Below are 18,325 nucleotides of genomic sequence, written 5' to 3'. Positions count from 1 at the left end.
GACCTTATCTTGGCAACCGTACTAGGGCCCGGGAGTCGACTCAGCCTCTAACAGAAATGAGTACCAGGAATCTTCCTGGGGATAAAGGGCGGCCGGCGCATAAGGCTGACAACCTCACCGCCATCTGCGAGCCGATTGTCCAGAAAGTGTGGGAGCTTCAACATCTCACAACCCTATTGGACTCCACGGCCTGTTACAGGGATAGCTTTACCTTCTTTTAAGTTTCCATTATCTCACTCCAGAAGCCTGAGGGTCAAGGCACGTGAAAAGTTATGTTCATTCGTTCACGCGTGAGCCGACATGCACACTTCATGTATATTATATGTATAATATAATACAAGACAAACAAAAACACCAACTCCGTGATTTTTGTCAGCAAGCGAACTATACCGACCGAACGACCGCCGCTTGTCGGCGAAGTTAGTGCCAACTTTTGCGGAAAGAGGGTGTCGCGTGGTCAGCGCAACGAATCTCCACGGCCGTTAATCTTAGTTTTGTAATATACGTAAAGTACAGTGTGAGTACAGAGTAGCTTTACAACTTCTGAGGCATGTGATTTTAACATTGTAGTATACAGTCATTTGCATAGCACTAGTAATATAACCAGATGCATGTATTTTAATAGGAACCGGGACAGCGCAGTCGGTATAGCGACTTGCTACGGGCTGGACGACGGAGGGTTCGGAGTTCGAATCCCTTTAAAGTCAATTTTCTCCTCGTCGTCCAGACCGGCTGTAGGGTCCACCCAATGTCCTATCGAGTGGGTACCAGGGCACTTTAAGCAGACGAGGCGTGAAGCTGGCAACTCACCTCCAGCTAGTACCAAGGCCAAGAAAATGTGGATCTAAAAATCCACTCCTCCATATGCCTTCATGGCGTTATGCTACATTCGTTAAGCACAAGGACAGCTTTAACTTTATTTACCTTTGTGTTTATTTTAACGATAAGTTCTTCATGTTATAAGTATTGTTTGCTTTTACGGCTGTATGACCTTGATATAATTATAAACCAATTGTATCTTCTCTTTCAGGAATCAGCCATTATCATATGTAAAATTATATATCAGGGAGTATTCTGAAACATCATTTTATCCTTCAAAGCACAGTGGTTACTCTATGTTCCATATGTTCCTCCTGCTTTAAGAACTGCTTATTATTGATTACATGGAGCAAGATATGTTGCTCTGTTATTTAATAAAAAACAGATTACTTGCATTGAAGAAACCGTTTCAGTACACGTTTCTATCACAGAAAGGTAATTAAATGTTAGATGTTACCATAATTTGTCTAATTACTGATGCATATTGGTTTCTGTGTTTTAGTTGCTGAACTAAACTGGCTGTGATATGGCTGCAATATTTGCAGATGCTGCAGTGTTTGGATTCAAAGCACTTTCCAAAGAATGCTCTCCATCTTCATATGATGACAAATCAGTACCTGCTGCCACAGAAACCTTGACTAACATGGGAGCACAGGTATAGAATCTTCATATGATTCAGTGAATGTACATCCTTTCTGATGGGTTGAGGGAAGACTTTGTGCTTTATAAAGCACTGTAGATGATCATGTTTCCGTTCTTGGGTGAACCTGGAGCACGTGACTGTCACTGTCTTCAAAGTTAAGTGAAGAAAGAGCAGCTTGGTGCTGACATTTGCAATTGTGGGCCATAATGCATTGTGGAGTTCCGCATTTTGATTTGTGAAACACTAGTAAGCCAACCCTCCACAACACAATGTTATTACATTATAATGGAAACAAGTTTGAACATCGTGAATCCTTTAAAATTTTTTTATGGATTAGTCATCGAATTTGACGACTGTTTCAGGAGCCGTGCCCTTGCACTCAGCAGGACTTCATAATTTTTGCAGAGTTCTCTGAAGTAATGGGCCCTGTTCCACTGTTAACCATCCCCCTACGTGCTGAAGAGGTCACAGGCATTGAGATCAATAATTTTATCATGAGAATTATGTCTGTTGACTATCAAGCCAACCCAAGGTAAGTTGAGAGCCATAAAATGTACAGTACCAGTATATGTGAAATTAAATGCTGTCAAAAAATTTAATTTTCTGAAATAAGATTTCTCGAGTTACCCACTAGATATACTGTCATACTCCAAGTGACAAGTGAATGTATCTGAAGTGAGTTAAATATGAGTAACATCACTGAGACAAATATTGAACCATAAGAGGAAAATGTATTTCCCTCTATCTGTTAGGTTTCTAGCTAACAAAATAAATTATTTATAATACTGTAACATTTATGATCTTTGGGGAACAGTTATTGACTCATTACTAGTAACCACTTATGATCTTGATATCAGCTTGTCTAGCCCACCACTATTTCACTGTATCATTGTCTTACATTAACTTGCATCTTGTACTGTCAGCACTGAACTAACTTCTCGTCTCACCATACACACTTTTACTGTCACCATTGCACATCTCTGCTTCTGGCTCGCAGTGAGACTTGACTTTTTGTCTTTGCCTTATACCAGTTATTTCTAGAAAAGTCTATTGTACGCATGAGGTGACCATGTGTTTGGCATTTATTAAAATATCAAGGAGAGTGGGAAGGTCTGGAAATTTTGATGAATGAGAGGTGTGTGCATGCTGGCATGTGACCTGCCTCCCTCATCACCAGGTGCTCAGCTTGTGTGGCAGTGTCTTCAGGCTGAATCTCCCAGCTTAGCGACTTATAATACTATTATTGTAAATGTTTCAGTTCTGAATTTAAGTTTTATGGTGCTTATGTTGTTGTTGCTGCTGTTGTTAAATGTTTCTAAATTAATTATTTAAGCTAATGTATGGCATATTGTGATGCGCGTATGTATTTATGTGTGTGCATGTGTGTGAGTCCATTTTGTTGTTGTAATTGTTGCCATTATCAATACGCTCATCATAGTCTTAATAATGTATTGTCACAATTTAAGGGTGTGACTAGATGGGGTTTGGATTGGTGATTGGATTTATTGACCACTTATACACACCTCTCAGAACTACAAGTTATTACAGGTCTCTTGCTAATCTCCACAATTCACAAATCACAGCAGCACCCACTAAGCCTTTTCCAGCTTGTTGTCTTCACCAGCTGTTCCCTAGCAACGGCTTCTAAGAGTGGAGGTTCTTCAGATTCCTGCACTCATGTCGTTACTGTCCAGCGGATATACTGCAACTGAACTCTTGTCAACTGTCAACTGTCAACTATAGTACTATCTCTTCTCGGCCTCCCTTGCAGAGCTCGACTCAACTGCCAACCCTGAACTGAACTCAGTCACCAACCAACTTCTTCACTTCACTCAACTAAACTGCACTCAGCTGACCTGGGGTCCTCACTATATAACCTTGGGACGGACCCAACAGAAAACACCGTTCCCGTCTTGTTGAGCAGTTCTTCATTTCTGTGGGAACATGTTTACGGACCCATTGCTTAGAAATGTGTGTTCCTTCTTGCGATCATTCCATAGCAATGGCACTACACATTACAATGTTATTGTTATGTTGTTAACAAAAACGAAAATGACAGTTATTGCTATAAAGTCTGAAAAGCAGACAGTCTAATCAAATAAGGCACAAAAGGTAAAGTAAAGGAAGAGGAATAATAAATGTTTAGTAGATTGCTTTTCACTGTTGTATGGAGAATGCTCAAGCTGTGGTGTTTAAAGAGCAGGGTACAGCTCATAAAGTCAGTCTTTCCTTAATGTTACTCTCAACTTTACATAGTATATCCTATTTCACAAACAGGCTCTGGTAACTCAGTTGACTAATAACCATCATGCCTCATGTTTAGGAACTGTCACCACTAAAATTTAGGTTAGTCTTAGTTTGAATTGAATGGGCATACAACATAATATGTTTTGATTTTTTATGAGGTAACAGTCTGACATTAAGGAAAGAACATAGACTGAGGGTGTTTGAGGAGAATATTTGAACCAAAGAGGGATGAAGTGACAGGAAGTTGGAGAAAATTGCATAATGATGAGCTTCCTAACTTGTACTCTTCTCCAAGTATTAATTAGAATGATCAAGTGAAGGAGGATGAGGTGGGCAGGGCATGTAGCACAAATAGGGGAGACAAGGAATGCATATAGGATATTGGTGGGAAAGCCAGAAGGAAAGAGACCATTGGGAATACCAAGGCATAGGTGGGTGGACAATATTAAAATGGATCTTAGAGATATAGGATGGGATGATATGGATTGGATTGATCTGGCTCAGGATAGGGACCAGTGGAGGGCTCTTGTGAACGCAGTACTCAACTTTCGGGTTCCATAAAATGCTGGGAAATTCTTGAGTAGCTGCAGAATTGGCGGCTCCTCTAGAAGGGCTTAGCTCCATGAGTAAGTAAGTAAGTAACAGTTCTAGGCATAACTTTAACAGTTTGGTGTCTTCGTGCCAATGAGTGAACCAAACTCAGGTTGTGCATGAACCATGAAACCATTAATTACAGGCCTCTAAAACCTTAAGCTACGAATACATTGCATCACTAATGAGTACTTGTTTTTTATTACCACAGCCAGTCTGTGTTCTGTGAAGATGCTCAGGTGCTTCAGATGTCTGTAATGTCTGGTCTCCACGCATATGTGCATTATTTGACTCTTCATGACCCAGTGGCCAGAGGATTTGTGAGACCCCTCTGTCTCGCGTATGTCACTGCTGACCAGCATAAGTTATCACATATGTTTCCAAAGCTCAGAAAACAGTTCTTGCAGGCAAGTGCTGCTAAAATCATATGTATTTGAATATGAGAATACTTCAGTTATAAGACAGTTGCTTATTTTTGGATAAAAATTAAATTAAAAATCATTGTGAGAAATAAGAGTTTCATGACTAAATATTTCTTCTGAGTTTTTATGCCATGTAATAGAAGAGTTACTTTTTTTTTTGTTTCATTCTGGTCCGTCACACTAACAATTACAAAGACAAAACAACTCCATCCAGTGTGACTATTTAAGCTTTACTATTTGAAAACTTAGCACCCTTACATGTTTCGATCCTTACGGATCATCTTCAGAGGGAACATCAATACTTATTTGGAAACTACTATCACAATAGGTGTTCTGAGTGCTAAATTACATACTCGCACTACCTGGAATACACAATATACATAAGATCCAATTTTTCACAATCACAGCAGCTTTCCTGGTTAAAGTTTTTAAAGTTTGTAAAACTTTGTTGTTTAAGTTAAAATTTATAAACCAAATAGGTTTGGGTCACTTCTCCTATCATCACACAAACCTACTTGGTTTATAAATTTATAAAGTTTTAAAAACTTTAACCAGGAAAGTTGCTGTGATTGCGAAAAATTTGATCTTATGTATATTGTGTATTCCAGGCATTGTGTGTATGTAATTTAGCACCCAGAACACCTATTGTGATAGTAGTTTCCAAATAAGTATTGATGTTCCCTCCGAAGATGATCCGTAAGGATCGAAACATGTAAGGGTGCTAAGTTTTCAAGTAGTAAAATTTAAATAGTCACACTGGATGGAGTTGTTTTGTCTTTGTAGAAGAATTACTCTTCTACCTTAAAGAAAGGGGCTGCAGCTTCCTCTGAAACATTGATGAATTTCTACTAGACTACATGGCATCACATCCCAGTAATTTTCATAAGGAACATTGTCTTGTAGTTTGGTAAATATAATACTATATGTGTTGTATATGACTTTTAACTCTAGATATAGTAAATGATGATTTATATGTGTAAGACTATTTCAGAAGTGCAGAAAGTTTTGTTACTTGAAAAACAGTTATTTTGCTTATAGTTTATCAAATGTTACACCTATAATGCAACAATCAATAGCATTGATTCACACTTTAATATCATACAGTGCATAAGATATTAAATAAAACCGTTAAAATATTAAATTATGAACATTTATTTTTTATATTGTCTGGGAATGGTGCTGAACCATGAAAATTTGAAATGGCAGTTTTTTAAAAGATAAGATTCTTCCATAGTTTTCAGCTGGCAATATTTATCAGTTGAAAGTTTTGAGTTTCATTTTCAGAAGAAAAAAAAATACATTTATCAGCCATTTCCAGAATTTATATGTACTTTTGATTCAGGGGTTAAATGTTCTGTTATTTTGTGCAACTGCTGTTCCTGCAGTGCAGGAGGGCCCTTACCAAAGTAGTCATGAAACTTATGTTTAGATTTCTTGTTTAAGTTATTTTAATTTCATTCTTTATATTTATTTTTTTCCCCCTTGGCACTACAGCCCCAGTGAGCCTAGGCCTACCTCCATGAACGTCTCTGTTCACTTCGGTTTTTCTCGATCTTAGACATACGGTAGGACTCCTTGGGCGGCTCGTTGCAAGGCCTCTACCTGTACACAAACACAGAAAAACGCACACACACAAACTAGACATCCATGCCCTGAGTGGGATTCGAACCCACAATCCCAGCTTCTGAGCGAGCGAAGACAGTGCACGCCTTAGATCGCTCTTATATTATTTTAGCTTGATATATTCTAAATTATTGGCATTGTTTTCCAGTCTCAGTACAACATCATTTGAAGAGAATGACTGCCATAGTTGAGGATGCTTGTTTCTGCTAATGCTTGCTGTTTTTGCAGCAGTACCATGCAGAATAAAATTAATGAAACTTTCCTGCCAAGTTCAGAAGTTATGTGCTATAAAAATAACATCAAAACAAATGTGTGATATTAGGAAGCATACTGTCATACTGTGTGTAAATGATTATGTGGATGTTATTCTCCATTCTTCTTTTTCCTCCACAAATACTTTTCTTATTCTCATGCCAACCCTTCGCCTCAACTGTTTTGTATGTCTTCTCTCTTTGCCAAGCCCTTGGTTTTCCTAATGATCATTTATTCAGTAACTTTATTTGTGAAATGATCAGAAGAATTCCATCTGTATACATTCATCTACATACAAAGACATTGAACTAAAAATATTCATGTAGGATTTGAAGTTCTCATAGCAGTGATTATAAAGAGGTCTGTCTTCTGGGGTATAATGCTTTATCTTCCATTGAAAGTCAACCAATATTTCAGAGGAACATGTTCAGTGCCTGCTTCTTGCTGGTTTCATGTTTGGTTACTCTTCAACCCTGAAGATGGCGATGACATGTTCCTCCACAACATCAGTTGACTTTCAACACACTACACCTGATTATATCCAAGAAGATAGAACCCATTTAAAAATATTCCTCTGATAAACAAGATTTGGAAAGACTGCTGTTTTCAAGGATGTAATGCTGTGTAGTCTGGTAGATATTTACCTGCATTACTGAGGAACCTGCCATAAGGTGCACAGGAAAAGCCATTCATTGTGGAAAAATTTGTAAATGCCAAATCATATGACATCGCATCAGAAAATATAGTAATCTTCATATACAACACCCTGATAACTACAAATCTCTTAAGTTTCAGAAATATATATGATAATCAAACTGAGTTATATTTTAGAAATTTGAATAAGCAGAATTATACATTATGTTGTAGGATAACTTAACATGCAAGTGTAATTGAAAGTACACTCAAACGCACCTACCATTCACAGATTTCTTTGTAGTCAGTTGATGTTGATTAAAATCTGATTTGTTTCGTTCTGGTCCGTCACACTAACAGTATTACAAATAATAAAACAATTCCATCCAGTGTGACTGTTGAAGCTTTTTCTACTTCACTTCTTAGCACCCTAACATGTTTCGGTCCCTATAGACCATCATCGGAGGGAACATCAGTGCTTTTAGAAACTACTATTACATTGGGTGTTTTGATTTTTAAAATACATAAATATACAATATTTGTGATATACACTTTATACAAAACCCAAATTTCTTACAACTACAGCAGCTGTCCTTGATGCATTAAATTTTTTTTAAAAAACTTTTTGTTATTTAAGTTAAAATTCTTTAACCGAATAGGTTCGTGTCCCTTGTCCTTTCGTTTTTCTTGACGGGGCCGAACTTGTACCACCTGTCTTTTTTGGGAAGGTAGTTCTTGTTGTCATCCTGTGTTTGTTCATAGCATGCTGTGCTAAGAAGTGAAGTAGAAAAAGCTTCAACAGTCACACTGGACAGAATTGTTTTATCATTTGAAATGATTAACATCTATTATGCTCTTTGCAGGTGACACAGGTTGTAAAACATGATAACAGGCTGTGGTTCAGGGAGGAAATTTTAGCAGTTCTTCATTCTATAAAGGAAGCACAAAATGAATATTTTTATTGGAAGAAGGTAAATGAATACTATTAAAAATAAAAAATAAAACCGTTGGAAGGGAGATGGTCCAAATTAAATTCCATTGTTCTGTCCTCTAGGAAAATTAATCCTGCACTCTTTACCAGTTAGTAACATGAATACTATGAAGGTGAACTGTAACCGATGAGGTTATCTCTTCAGTAAGGAGACACTTAACATCTATTCTTGGTCTGTGGTATCATATTTTACATTTTATATATTTTTACTCATTATTTATATGTGATTACAGAACTACAGAATAAACAGCTTGCGAGTAATGTTTATAAATCATCCTAGCATATTTAAAAAATACAGTTTTGTTTAAATTTTTCAAAGTGAAGTCCTCTTTGACAAGAATGATCTAATAGCATAATTTTAGCTTCTCGTAATAAGAATTCATTCAGCTTCCATTAAAAGCTGTTCAAGGTAATACTGAATCACAAATAGACGTTGAAATGCCAAGATGAAAAATGTAACCTCTTATGAGGCATTCTGTTCTGTGCTCTAGGTAAACATCAGAAATAGTTACAATTTTTATTCCATGCATCCCTCCTGCTCCTTCTCCTCCTAGCACCCCTACACCATCATCATCATCATCATCATCATCATCCTTGTCCTTTAATACTTCTACTTCTATGTGGTTTTTGTAGCAACCAGGCTTCTATATATCTGTGTCTTCCTTAAACTCCCCTTCCTCAATTTCTCCTCACACTCTACCTTCGTTTTGCATGGCATGTTTCCTAACCTGTTGTTCCAATCTGTACTTTAGGCTTCATCTTGGGCATTTATCATGTAGTTTCATGATCTTTTTATGATTCTGTCTTTATTAATTATTAAAATATTCTCATACCATATTGTTCTGTTATTTATTACCTAATCTTGCAAGGCAAGTATCTTTAAATTATTTTGTGGGAACATCCCACATTATCACGCATTTCTGCAACACTCGCTCTTCACATCACTTTTTCACCATCACGCGCGCTAACCAACCAGATTGCTTCAAACGTTCATATTTATACTGGGATCGCTGCTAGCACGCATCTACGTCATTACGCGCGCTAGCCAATCAATTCTTCCTCCTCACTTTTGAGTTTGGCTCTGCCCCACCGACCAGTGTATAAAAAGGAGCGACTCCAACGCCGAGTTATTCAGTCCGACTGCAGTCTACGATCAAGCAACACAGCAAGCAACTTCTGCCAGCAGGCTTCGTCGCCAGCGCTCGGTCTTCGGAGACATCGGCAGGCTGCGCCAGGCACGACTGCCTCGGCCCTCCGGCGCTCTCACACCCGACTCACTGGGGCACCGTGCCTGGACTCACCGGTGGTCGTGTTACTGTCCGACGCACTGGGCATCTGGCGTAGCCACTACCTCATGGCTCCTACGACTGCGCTTAACGACTCGCCTTTCACTAGCCTTTCACCAGCCATTCACCGTAACTAGCCTTTCTCCTTACCGGCGCGCGCCGTGCTACCTCACCGGTCAAACATCTCATCAGCCACGGTCCTTTTCAGGGCCAACAAACTGTTCCGAAGAAGTGGGTTGTCATAGGAGTAATGACAAGACTACACATATAGAGAACCCCACAATTTCTTTTTCAGTTTATATTCTCTCAATCCTGATTTTTCTTTCAGCACTCCTTAAAAAATCCAATTACAGCTGTTGCTGGTCCACTAGTATCTGTTTTATCTACAAACCATTATTAGGAAATTAGTAGCACCTGTGTAGCTTTCCCAGCATCTTCATCTTTGGTGGCTTTGATAAGTTCTGTGGTACATAATTTAATCATTTAAATTTTTATTATCTATTGTAGAGAGAAGAGGATGGATATGTATTGTCAGATGAAGGGAAGAAAATTTTGGAACAGACAAACATGGATCAGTTGGTCCAGCAGTCTACAGACTATGAACACATGTTACATGCCCTAGGACCATTACTGAAAGTAAATATTCTACAGTAGCTAACAAAATAGTTGAAGTCTTCTGCTAGTTTAACACATATGTTAATAGTTTGCATCCTGTTGTGTGTCTCAAATAAGATATAAAGCATACAAGAATATACCGCCTACACAACAACACTCTGTATTTTACAACAAATGAGACACTGCTGTATCAACATTTGTATTTTTAAAGCTTTTTATTTAACCTTTAATAAATACAAATGTTGATACAGTAGGGTCTTCTTTGTTTTAAGATACAGAGTGTTGTGTAGACGGTGTATTCTTGTATGCCTTATATCTTATTTGAACACATATGTGTTAAATGCTGACCTAGTTAAAATATTTCATTATATATCATGAGAAGGGTACCGTCATCTCGACCTTCATTCCTATTGTATATTAAAATGAGAAGGTCTGGAATGCAGAATACTTGAACAAATTAGTTCAGTCATAGTAACATCACCTTTTCTTTCCTTATTGAAGAAATATTTTGTATATATGTTAACATTGGGTTTTTAGATTTTATATTTGTAAGATCCTATGAGTTTGAAAAACTGCTTATAATCGAGATTGAAATTAGATAAAATGAAATGATATGCCTTTTATCTAGTTCTGAAATAAAAATTATGAATGGAGAAATGCCATAGTTATATTTACAATGTCAGAAATTGAAGAGAAAATTTAAAAAATGTCTAGTAGTATAATTTTATGTTTTTGCATATGGTCCAGCTCAATCCACGATCTTTGTCATCATTTAACACTACTGTAAACGTAAAATTAATATAATGTTCTTCTTTTATTTAGAAGACTAATTTCATCTCTGAACCAGAAATATTTTCAGTTACTGTTTTAATGCTTTCTGATAGTTAACTGACTGGTTTTATTGCAAAGAGTTTCATTTCTAAATCATTATGGATTAAACTTTAAATTATTTTAGCCTGAAGAATTTACATCATTGCTTCACATGGTGGAGAAAAAAAGACATATTTCTAATTAGATAAGAAACTACAGTAGCACAAAAAAGATAATATCAGATTGTTCATTCATGCCGTGAATTTTGTAGGTTGCAAATTTATAGCCTATAGGAATATTTAAGTTAATCTTTTATTTAACTGTGAGATATTCATGATATACTCTGTAGGTAGATGCTGGAGTGAGTGATATGATACTTGGATGCTGGAAGTGCGGATTTGCACAAGCTGACAAAGCAGACATGATCCTATCTGCACTCTGTCCTGGTTCTCATCATAAAGCGATTGGGAGTAGTGGAGAATCCTTGAGAGGGGTTTTGGCCCTCAGTCCATGGGGTCTTTCTGCTGCCTTGTGGAATCTGGTTGTTCTGCTGCGCTGCCATAGTGAATGCCGGCTGAAGCAATACTGCAAAACAATTTCCGTTGACGATGACCAGGTTTGTATGGTGTACATTGTCTTGGTAAAATTAATGAAAAGCTGCATTTGAATAATACCAAACACCCTTCAAAGTCATGTGTGTTCCTGCATTTTGAATTACACCTTCCACATTAATTTTTTTTTGTTTGTCAACCTTACATAGTCCTCCAGAATCTTCTCCTCTATGTGTAGTACTTCTGCAGTTTTATTGTGTGATATCCAAATTTGCTTTACACTTTCTATCATTATCCCTATCCCCTATTTTTATGAATGACCACACCATTCCAACCATATTTATTCTTTTCTATTTCTTTTTTAGTTGCTTTTACAATACCCACTTTCTTAATAATCACATGTTTAACTTTCTGTTGCCTTAACATACTTGTACTTTATCACTAACCATGTGGATATAATTCTGTTTCTGTTTTGTCATCACATAAAAACAAACTCTGTGGTTTTAGTCCGCAAGCTAACTATACTGACTGAGCGACCGCTTCTTGTTGGCGAAGTTAGTGCCAACTTTAGCAGATAGAAGGTGTCACATGGTCAGCACAATGAATCCCCATGGCCTTTAATTTTGGTTTTCTAGCCTGGATCCGCTATTTCCTTGACGTAGCTCCTCAGTTATCATCACGAGGCCGAGTAGACCCCATTCCAGACCCACTGCTTCTCAGAAAATCAGGTAGTGTCCGGAATCGAACCCAGACCTCTGGATCTGTAGCCAGGAACTCTGACCACTAGACCACAGAAGCATGCAGGCACAAATGACTTTCAATATTGACACACCTTTAAAAACACACTCGCAGGCACAACATATTCTTGGCAGTTGATGCTGTTATTAACTGAATTAATAATTATCTGACTCACCATCTCCATTAAGTTTGGCCCTAATAAATCTAATATTCTTTTAGCTTTCAAGGTGTTCACAACTTTTCATTGAACCTGAATATGTTTTACTGTGTTCAAAACAGCCAGCCACTGGTCCATATTCTGAGTCAATTGAATTTGGTTTGCACATTCAACCTTACTTCTTTAAAATCTATTTTAATATTAACTTTCCATCTACACTTAGGATTTCCAAATGGCCTCTTATATAATTTAGGAGAATAAGCTAGCCTTGGTCATGAGGGTCTCACAGTGCTATAGCCATAAGGTGACATTCACTGAATTGCAGGTTGTTATGAGTGACGATGTGGAAGAAGCACTCAGTGATTCAGAGTACCTTGAATTACTAAACAAACTGGCTCATCTTCCTGACCTGTCAGTCAGTAAAACACCATCCCAGCATGGATACACCATCAGTAGTCATAATATTCAGGATAATGTGATCGTTCTGGAAGCTGGCATTGTGAGTACATATGTGTCATGGTAACTAATATTTGCAAGTGGTCTGTTTTACTTTCCTCTTGCACACTTACACCCATAATATAGAAGGAGATAATTTCTGAGGAAATAACACCTTTTGGATTCAAAAAGAAAATCTATGCTGGTTCCAAAACATCCCCAATTTCACAGAAGTCCAGCATTTTGCTCTTGTGTGTATACTAATTTATTTCTGAATGGCTTTACATTGAACACTTCTGCCTCATACACAGAAGATACCTGGTTTGTGTCCGAAACAGAACTTCCAGATAGATTAATCACGATTCTGTATCATACATGCAGCATCATTGTATGTTGTTTCATTTATGAATTATACACTTTTTAAACTTAGTTTTTGACCTCCATCTAGTATCAAGGTTAAGAATGAATGGAGCTATATCCTGACTGCCCCAAATGTCTTAATGGTATGATGCTTAATTAATAACAGAGACTGCTCTTAACTTTACCTCATATCTGACAGCCCTTTTTCTGTGCAGTAAATATTCATTTTCTGAGATTTAGAGTATTCATAAGGGTGAAAATTAAAGGCATTAATCCTTTGGATAGTGACAACATGTAGTGTTATATGTGATTAGCAATATTTTGAGGAACCTTCAGCCTCCATCCTAAGGATAGAAGTGTGTCTGAAGATGGAGACAGCAGGTTCCTGCAAAATGTTGCCAGTCATTTTGAGACTACAGTGTCATAACGTGGAAGACTACAATTTATAAAGTTACTTCTCTGTGATTTTACCACTGCTTCCCCACACAGTCACTATATGTGAAGGAAGTAGGAAAATAAAATAATACCGGAGGAATACCATGGTTAATTTCAGCATCTGTAAATAATGCCTGATCTATAGTGATCACCGCTGTCTACAGATGTCAGGTGGCAACGAGGTGGCTAGCAGTTACCATTCAGTGCCTGAATCACTCAGTGAAATACTAGCTGGAGTGAGAATATCAGAAGATGATGTTGACAATGAGGTGAACAAGGCAGAGGAAGTGTTGCCAGATCTTGATTTGAATGATCTGGATATTAGTAGTAATGAAAATTCAAGCAATGATAGCTTCTTGGATATCTCCGAGGCAAGCAGCTTGAATGATGACAACTGGAGTGCTACCTATCCAGAGCAGGCAGTAGACAAGAAGTCTCACTGCCTGTGGAACTGTCAGAAATCAGGTTAGTTGTACACATTTTCCAACATTCACATAAATCCAATAATGTCACATATTGTTCTGTATAGTTTAAGACCTGTTCTCTTTCTCTCAGAAAGTACAAGTACTGAAAGTTGGATGTAAATTACTGTACCAAGAAGAATTTTTGGAATTGATTGCTAGTTTAATAGTTATTTAACTGTTTTTTCTCAAATGCATAGGTTATGTAGTGTCAAATTGGAGGATTTTTATGAATGATGATATCAGAAGTTTTTGTGGTTTTCAGAGAAGTGTAGGTTCATTTTGTGGTCTTCATGGTTATGACAGAGGCTTGTAGAGTGGTAGATGGGTACCAGTGTACGAGAGGAACATATCACCTCCATATTTAGGCTTTAAAGCTGAAGATGGAGTCTGAGAAATGTTGGTACCCACCTATCTGAGCAGATGATATTGCCATAGCACAGAGGACCATGATGTGAATTTAGAAGGATGTGGAAAGGGGAAATCATGTGGTGTTTTCAAATACTTTTCCAACATTTACCTGGATGGACAGAGAAAAAAATATAAGAACCTCAGGTTATCTCAGCCTAAGAATTAAATGTGGAACCTCAAAAATTCAGGATTGCTGCTACTAAATCATGACATTTGACATGCTCCATTTAGGTATAAGATATATATATATATATAATTTTTTTTCCCCCTTGGCACTACAGCCCCAGTGGGCCTACCTCCATGAACTTCTCCGTTCACTTGGGTTTTTCTAGATCTTACACATTCGGTAGAACTCCTTTGGCGGGTGATCAGCTCATCGCAAGGCCTCTACTTGTACACAAACATAGAAAAACGCACACACACAGACTAAACATCCATACCCTGAGTGGGATTCAAACCCACAATCCCTGTTTCCAAGCGAGCGAAGACAGTACATGCCTTAGAATGCTCAGTTACCATGACCGGCTCATAAGATATATATAGGGGCAGGTATTTGATGACAAAGTTCATGATTGTGTTCTTACCCATGCTGCCACTTCTCATCACTAACTGTATAGTCTAAACCATGATTTGTATCACCAGTCTTCCACTGTTATCTCTTTCCATCCACGGCAGCTGGCATCCTTTTTGTTTCTATATGACTCTCTCATATTCTGCTGAACTATGTCCTCCAATCTCTTCTTGTTATCCCTGTTGGCATCCTTTTTCAAAATACCTAGTATTGTTAGGATTATGCAGCAATGAAAGAGGTTGCATTTTGGTCACAGGTTGCAGAGGAGAAATACCAAGTTCGTATCATAGTAAAACTGCTATTATATATGCTTCAGTTCTTGTAGAGAAACAGTATAATGTCCGTTGAAGATTCAGTAGGAAGACCATCTATTTGTTATACAAACTTTTGTATCCCTCTCTCCTTCCTTCTTTTCTCTTCATCTCTCCTTTCTCTTGCATTTCTTTCCTATCCTTTTTGTTTATGTTCCTTATCATTATTCCTCTCACTTTTTCATCCTCTGTCTCCTTTATATTAAAACAATTTAGGTGAAATTGCCAGAAATACACGGTGTGTCAAGGATCCGTTAGGACTCATTTCTTTTTAATTTTGCCATGCAATGCCATATGTTGGCGAGTTGTGGCATTAAGATTCTTGAAGTTTCAGCTGTGGCTGTCTATAATTTCAAAGTGCAAGCATCGCTGCATCATGTGTTCTGACCTTGAATGTAACAGTACTGTTTTGATGCTCATCAGAAAATGGCAGTTGAACAGAGAGCCAGCATCAAATTTTGTTTGAAGTTAGGCAACACAGCTGGAGTAGCATATGAAATGATGAAAAGTGTGTACGGTAGTGAATATTTGAGTCGCTCAAACATTTTTCGATGGTATGCTGTATTTCGTGACAGCAATGGGGACATTGAAGATGCTCCACATGCATCAAAGCCGAGAACAAGTCACACTGAAGAAAATTTGAAGAAAGTGACCGAAATCCTTGCATCAGACAGATGTGTTTCTGCAAGACTCATCCAGGAGCTTTTGGAAATACCAAAGAGTACTGTGCATCAAATTTTGACTGAAGATTTGGACAAATGGAAGGTCTGTGCGTGGTTTGTACCACACTCACTGTCAGGCGATGAAAAACATGCCAGAGTGGAACACTGCAAAGACATGTTACAGTCGGCCCAAAGTGATACAAAATTTAGAAAACTGATTGTTACTGGTGACAAGACATGGTGTTTTCAATATGAGCATCTCACAAAGTGGCAGAGTGCAGCATGGTTGAGCCCAAAGAAGCCGAAACCAAAGAAAGTGTGCATGCAAAAGAGTCGAGTAAAGACACTGCTAACTGTTTCTTCGATTCCAAAGGAATCATTCTCAATGAATTTCTGCCAGAAGGTCAGACAGTGAATTCTGATTACTATCTTGGAGCCCTCAATCGTTTGTGGGCGAGAATTCTTGAAATTCGACCAGAATATTGAGAGCAAGGTTCCTGGTCACTCCTCCACGACAGTGCCCCACCCCACAAATCGAAGATCATGCGCAATTTTTTTTTTTGCCAGAAAAGGGATCACAGTCCTTGATCATCCTCCATATTCGCCAGATTTGGCTCCAGCAGATTTCTGATTGTTCCCAAAGGTTAAGTTGGTGATGAAAGGAGACCGTCACAACACCATCCATGGCATCCAATGGGAATGTCCCGCAGTTTTAAATGTGATTCCACAAAAGGAGTACAGTGACTGTTTCAGAAACTTTTCAATCAATTCCAGCTATATATTGATTCAGAAGGAGACTATTTTGAATAAAAAGAGCGAAATTTTGAAAATAATTCATGTCTTGTATTTTTAATGAACACAGTCCTAACAGAACCTGGACTCGCTGTGTATGCCATTACAGGAGAACAACAATGAAAATATCAGCTGTGCTATGTGCTTCTTTTGGTGTTTCATTTTTCCAAACTTCTCCATTGGCTGTGAGTGCAAACAGACATACATACACAAACTTAACACTATTTGTAAGACACTGAGGGTAACTATGCCTTCTGTGATCTCAAAGAAGCATATATCAAACTGGCATGCATATGTGTGTGTAATATCATTGACAAAATGATAGTTTCTCTCTCATTTTCATCGAACACTACTTTCTTTGGATTATAATATGTGGAAAGAGAAATATGCATGTATCCAATATCAATATATGAAAATAGTTTAAATTAATATATTTCAAGTACTGGTTTCTTCTGCTAGGTTCAGGGATATTGAAGTTCTTCCAGACATATGAAAAAGTTGCCCACCATTTGCTCTACTCAGTGTTGATTGGTCGAACAGTTGTGCTAGTGGGAAGTGACAGCTCTGAACCCAAAGTGGCAAGCATTATGAATGTCCTGTCACCTTATATACCAGTGATGCCAGGACAAGAAGTCCAACTTCTGAGGTATGTAGCCAAACTTCAGTGTGATCAAATTCCATATTAGGTTTCATCTTCAGAAACCATACAGTCCACTTTACCAGTAGTGACCGTTTCTAATACCAGTAGTTGTTTCGTATGAAAGGTTCCAATGATTCTCACCCGGTTCTTTGGTTTTCCTGCAAGTTATTTTGAACATAATTCTCACACTCTGAATGACTGCTGTCATCTGTGGAAGTAAACAGCACAATAAGGAACTTCATCATTTGTACTCCTTGCAAAATGTTACTAGAATATTAAATGAAGGAGAAAGAGATGTGCAGGCCATGTAGCATGCATAGGAGAGAAGAGATGTGTATACAAGCTTCTGGTAAAAAAACCCAAAAGAAAGATACTACTAGGAAAACCTAGGAATAGATGGGATGATAATATTAAAATGGGTCTGAGAGAAGCAGAATGATGGTGTGGACTGATATTTGATATTTGATATTTATTCAGCATTCCATAAATCCTTACATGGTTGTTTCAAAACACCACGGATATAGAAGTAGTCAACATGAGTAAGCATAATTACATACTGCATCACATTTGTGCAATGTCATAACAGTAGCCATATATAAATATTTACAAAAACATGAATACCTGAATACATGAACATGGATATAGAAGAAGTCAACATGAGTAAGCGTAATTACATACTGCATAACAATTGTGCAATGTCATAACAGTTAGCCATATATAAATATTAATAAAACATGAATACATGAACATAAACCGTCACATGCAACAATAAAGTGCTATTACCTACAATCTGTAACAAAATCAGGAACATCAGTTGTTATCCTAATTGTATTATGTTTATTATAATTTTATTTCATTCAAAATCCAAA

General features: G+C 37.6%; 2 protein-coding genes across 2 annotated transcripts in view; both read left to right on the top strand.

Moving 5' to 3' along the window:
• LOC111869037 (guanine nucleotide exchange protein smcr8a-like) overlaps positions 1-11,599 on the top strand; it is a 25,669-nt gene extending 14,070 nt beyond the window's left edge. The window contains exons 2-8 of the mRNA XM_023860223.2: positions 1,031-1,254; positions 1,365-1,474; positions 1,825-1,994; positions 4,512-4,707; positions 8,094-8,201; positions 10,015-10,143; positions 11,282-11,599. Of these exons, the coding sequence (XP_023715991.1) occupies positions 1,164-1,254; positions 1,365-1,474; positions 1,825-1,994; positions 4,512-4,707; positions 8,094-8,201; positions 10,015-10,143; positions 11,282-11,599 (1,122 nt within the window). The 5' untranslated portion in view covers positions 1,031-1,163. The remainder of the gene's footprint in view (positions 1-1,030; positions 1,255-1,364; positions 1,475-1,824; positions 1,995-4,511; positions 4,708-8,093; positions 8,202-10,014; positions 10,144-11,281) is intronic.
• Positions 11,600-12,706: 1,107 nt separating this feature from the next.
• LOC111868985 overlaps positions 12,707-18,325 on the top strand; it is a 9,707-nt gene continuing 4,088 nt past the window's right edge. Inside the window, exons 1-3 of the mRNA XM_023860123.2 lie at positions 12,707-12,877; positions 13,773-14,073; positions 17,276-17,462. Of these exons, the coding sequence (XP_023715891.1) occupies positions 12,710-12,877; positions 13,773-14,073; positions 17,276-17,462 (656 nt within the window). The 5' untranslated portion in view covers positions 12,707-12,709. The remainder of the gene's footprint in view (positions 12,878-13,772; positions 14,074-17,275; positions 17,463-18,325) is intronic.

The sequence above is a fragment of the Cryptotermes secundus genome, unplaced genomic scaffold (genome assembly GCF_002891405.2).
Source record: "Cryptotermes secundus unplaced genomic scaffold, Csec_1.0 scaffold70, whole genome shotgun sequence".
Taxonomy (NCBI): domain Eukaryota; kingdom Metazoa; phylum Arthropoda; class Insecta; order Blattodea; family Kalotermitidae; genus Cryptotermes; species Cryptotermes secundus.
This window is presented reverse-complemented; position numbering and strand designations above follow the sequence as displayed.